The 4623-nt window shown below is 52.0% G+C and overlaps 1 protein-coding gene across 1 annotated transcript; it reads right to left on the bottom strand.

The window, feature by feature from the left end:
• Positions 1–409: 409 nt before the first annotated feature.
• Positions 410–4137, bottom strand: LOC108775690 (uncharacterized). Its single transcript, XM_018542126.1, has 2 exons — positions 3056–4137; positions 410–2978 (listed from the first exon to the last, which is right to left on the bottom strand). Exons 1-2 carry the CDS (start codon positions 4135–4137, stop codon positions 410–412), a joined length of 3651 nt encoding a protein of 1216 aa, XP_018397628.1.
• Between the last annotated feature and the right edge of the window lie 486 nt (positions 4138–4623).

Here is a 4623-nt window from a genome sequence, read left to right as displayed (position 1 = left end):
ACTCAATACATAACACTCGATACGTAAAACTCAATACGTCTAGGTATAAGTATAAACTCAATACATAACACTCGATACGTAAACCTCAATACATAGTACTCGATACGTAAAAACTCAATATATAATACTCGATACGTAAAACTCACTACATAAACTTAATACGTCAGTACGAGAAAACGCAATATAAAAGATACATAAAACTCAATACGTCTAGGTATAGGTACAACGCAATATACAAGATACATAAAACTCAATACGTCTAAGTATAGGTAAAACGCAATATAAAAGTATAACATACGTAAAAGTATATGTACATAACACTCAATACGTCTAAGTATAGGTAAAACGCAATATAAAAGCATAACATACGTAAAAGTATATGTACATAACACTCGATACGCGAGCTACACTATCCGGTAATGCCCCCACGGTAAGGTATTCGTCGAGTCCGGTACCGTTTGTCATCGTACGGACTCAGAGCGATCTTCTTCTCCGACACCGTGTACACCCGGTGTAACTTGGATCGTATGCACGCCTGCCTGCGCGTCATTTCGATATCCTCCTTCAGGCACCGGGTGTAATCCTCGAACGATATCGTTCGCGCTACGACGCTGCTCTTCACCCCATTCGCCTTCTTAGTGTCCCTCTTTCCGTCCACGCGCAGCGCGTACATCTTCGCTCTGAGCCCGACGAACTCGGTCATGATGGCACCGTTGTTCTCGTCCTTCATGAGACCGGGCACCTTCTTGTTTGCGAGAGGCATACCGTACGCGTTGTTCGCGGGATAGTCGCTCGTGTCGAATCTGTCTATGTCGCGTTTCATTGTTTCGTACACGTCGTCGCACTCTACATGGTAGTTCAGACTGTCCGTGTCGGTGTACACGATCTCGCATCTATCGCGAAACAGCGGCGTCATGTACTCGTGGTGAAACTCGTACAGGCACGTTTTCGAAATGTCCAGGATGCACATACCCACGTAGATAGGCTTGTCGAATTTCACCTCGATTTTCCACAATTCGACCGCTATCAGGTTTTCCGCGAAGACGCTGCGGCTGTGAAAGTTAGGTTTCGCGATCAACGCCTCCGCACCGTACCGTCCTTCCCACGCCGTCACCAGTTTAACGTCGACGCGATCGCGCACGTTCTCCATTGTCTTGCAGAACACCGCGTTGATCATCAGTTTGTACAGGTTTTTCTTGAAATCGTTCCGCGCGCGCGTTCGAAACTGCGTGTTGAGTTCGATGTAGTCGCGGAGCCAGGCCGATTGCGCGAATCGCAACACTCGATGGATCTTCGTTACGCGAAGACCGTGACGCGTGCACTGTTGCAGGTTGCGGTAGTGGACGACGTACCGCTGCTTGTCGCGTACCGTCGCGAGAAGCTTGTCGTCCCGCTTGCCGGGCGGCTTCGCGCGCGTCGGGCAGAACGGCAGGTCGGCGTGCGCGTCGTGAAGACGCCGCGGATACTCGAGATCCACCTCGTGGATGTACCCGGTGGGCGAATCCAACGCGACGGTAGTGTAGTCGAAATTCTGCGCGTCGTCGACCCATGCAAAGTCGGCGTAGGGCAACGGTTGGCACATCGCCCAGCCGTACAGGTTGTTGACGTCGTAATACATGAGGTACGACGACGGTTCCGACGAGTCGTACGACCGCATGTACTTATTATTGGCCCGCACGTATCTGCCGGAACACTGGCTGAGACCGCCGCGTATGCCGCGCTCGACGAACATCACCATATCTATGTCTGTGAGTAATTCGAACTTCACGCGCGTGTGTTTGAGCATCGCGTCCCACGTGAAACCGGGCAGGGTGTAGTAATGCGCGGGATCGAGACCGTAACTCGCGACGCAACTGTCTCGAAAGTTCTCAAACACATCGGCCAACAACAGGACGTCAGTTTTTAAGTAAAGATCACTGTACTCGCCGAGCGTTCGCATGGAGAACCGCTGCCACACGTTCTCGGCGTGCGCGTAATCGCTCTCGGACACTGTATCACCCGTCAGCGAGCTGTGGAACGATTCGCGCGGCGGCAAGCGCGTATCTTTCAGTCTCTCCACGATGTCCACGTACTCGTAGGGGAACACCCCTTTACGAGTGAGCAGATCGAAGTCTTCGTCCGATAGAGCCGAAAATTCGGAACGCACGATTTTAAGTTTGTCCTTGTCGAGGTACGACACCAATTTGTCCAGACCCGCACTCAGAAATTTAAACGAGTCTATAAACCGTAGTTTCACGCCCTTTCGCGAGTCTTTGTCACTGGTGTCACTGGTGTCTTTGACGTGTTTCGTGAAGGAGATGTACTTCTCCTTGGTCAGGGGAAGTAGCTCCACCTGTCCCTGGAATCGCGTCGCTATTTCCTGTACGACGAAGTGCGCGTCGTACCCCGACAGGTTGTGGAACACAACCGGAACGTACGGAGAGTCCTTGTAGTTCACGTTGCATCCCTTGTGCGCCGGACCGCGGTATCGCCCGGTGAGGTGACAGTGATCGCGCGCCCGCTCGTCACCTGGGGCGAACGGCCTCTCGCAGATGTGGCAGTGTGTCGCGCTGTCGAATCTCCGCCAGTCGTCGCGCGTAAAGTCCATGGGCCGGTTGGTCGTTAGCGCGTTCTTCACGCGGTGCGCCAAGGCCACTAGCTGGCTCGCGAACCAACTGACGCAGTCGTTGCCTCGCCTACATCTGTATTCGGATAACGCGCCGTCGTACGAGCAGTGCACGTAGTACGCGATACTGAACGCTTCGTGCCGCTGGTACGCGTACGACGACGCCGATGATGATGACGCATCCTCCGTCTTCTTCAGCACGCACTCCAAGTCTGCGTACACGATAAACGGCGCCCGCTCCTTCCTGGAGTGCTTGCTAAACTCAAGCCACCTTTGCTCCACGCACGGCAGGCGGATGGTGCACGTGTTGAGCTTTTGACAGTCCTCGCTGTGTCTCTCCAGTTTCTCGTTTGAGGAGAAGTAGTGGAGGCACCTGCAAACGACAAACACTTATTGGTACAACATTCTTTTTTTTTTGGCTTACTATTGTATTTTACTTATCGCACTTACCGGTCGCAGAAGTATATCTTATTCTTCTTTTTGGTAACTTGCGACCTCACGAGGCGGGAGAGATCTTTGATCCACACGAAGTGGCCGTCGCCGTTTTGCACGTACAATAAATTGACGTGTCTGTCCCTCTTGCAGTCGGTGAGCCGCAGAGGGAGGACGTCCCCGTCCTCGATGCCGTACACGTTTATTGAGATATCGTTTGACCGCTCGAATTTCGCAACGTCCTTGAGAGTTACCGGAAACTCGATATCCGCGAAGTTGAGCACTTTCGAATAATGCGGATACGACGATTCACGTTCCGTGTTTCTTTTCGCGGGGTACAAAGCAGCGACCCCCGCCCACGCGAAGCACGCATTGTCCATGGATCGCACGTTGATCACTGCTTCCTTCCTTTTAAATTTTTCCGGCAATGTAACGTGACATGCGCGCATGGGATTGAGTTTATTCACGTTGACCGTCAGGTTCAGAGTACGCGAGAGCGCCCACCCACTGTCGCGTTCCTGGTGCTCATCGAGCGACGCCAACGTGGGCTCGATAACGCGCGACGCGTACCACTCGCGGAGATCGGTGCCCCGATACAGTTCACAGTTTTTACCGTTTATACCCATGACTGTGCGTTTGTCACCCGCGACGAACTCGCCGTTAAAGGCGGTGTTCACTTTCACGCTACCATGTGTGTCTATAGCGCCCCGCACACGCTCAACCACTACACTACTGGCGTCTTCGAGGAATTGTCGCGGCTCGATATGTCTGGAGTTTATAACGGCACCGGGTAGAACGCGATTGGCGAAAGCGGCGTCGATCTCGCGCCAAGCGAGAGATCTATCGTTCTCGCGATCACCACCACCACCACCCACGTGCACGAACCGTCGTTCCAACTGTGTTCGTGCACCCTCGAGTCGCGCGATCCTCGCCACCGCGGATTGTCTGTGCCCGATGGTAAGACGCGGACGCTTGGCGCTACACTCGAGGCTCTCGATGCACTCTTTGCACCTCTCCAACCACGCGAAACACTCGCTCAATGTAGCGACGCGACCGCACTGTTCGAGCAGTTCGCGTTCCGCACGCTCGTAGTCTTCCATTGTTATAAAAAAGTGTTATTCGGAGCAATTGCACGTTACTCGTTCGCACGTTTTGCAATATCGTTCAGCTTTTACAATGTCATACATATCCAATACCTTGATATTATACATGTCGGCTGACCAACACTTATAGCACTGACATTCAAATTCACCACTATCCCTACCGCACTTGTCACGAAGTAGTTTCTGTATAGCAGGATTTCTTTCACGATTTACAAGGAGCATACGTATATCCCCTATCATCATCACTTCAGCTCTTGTACCGCTATACGTGTCCATTTCAATGCATCTACAATAACGATTAAGTTTCTTTGCAATATTCCGCAACAAATCATCTTCGGATGCACTGGTATTTTTCGTTTCACGATTCTTACACTCGTCTCGCAATCGCGTGTACGCGTCTCGTCGCGCGCGTAAGGACTTCCAGTTCTAAACGGGGCCTCCATTGATACTTACTCGTTTCACACCGAGATCACCGTCTATTTC

The sequence above is a fragment of the Cyphomyrmex costatus genome, unplaced genomic scaffold (genome assembly GCF_001594065.2).
Source record: "Cyphomyrmex costatus isolate MS0001 unplaced genomic scaffold, Ccosl1.0 scaffold1088, whole genome shotgun sequence".
Lineage (NCBI taxonomy): Eukaryota > Metazoa > Arthropoda > Insecta > Hymenoptera > Formicidae > Cyphomyrmex > Cyphomyrmex costatus.
This window is presented reverse-complemented; position numbering and strand designations above follow the sequence as displayed.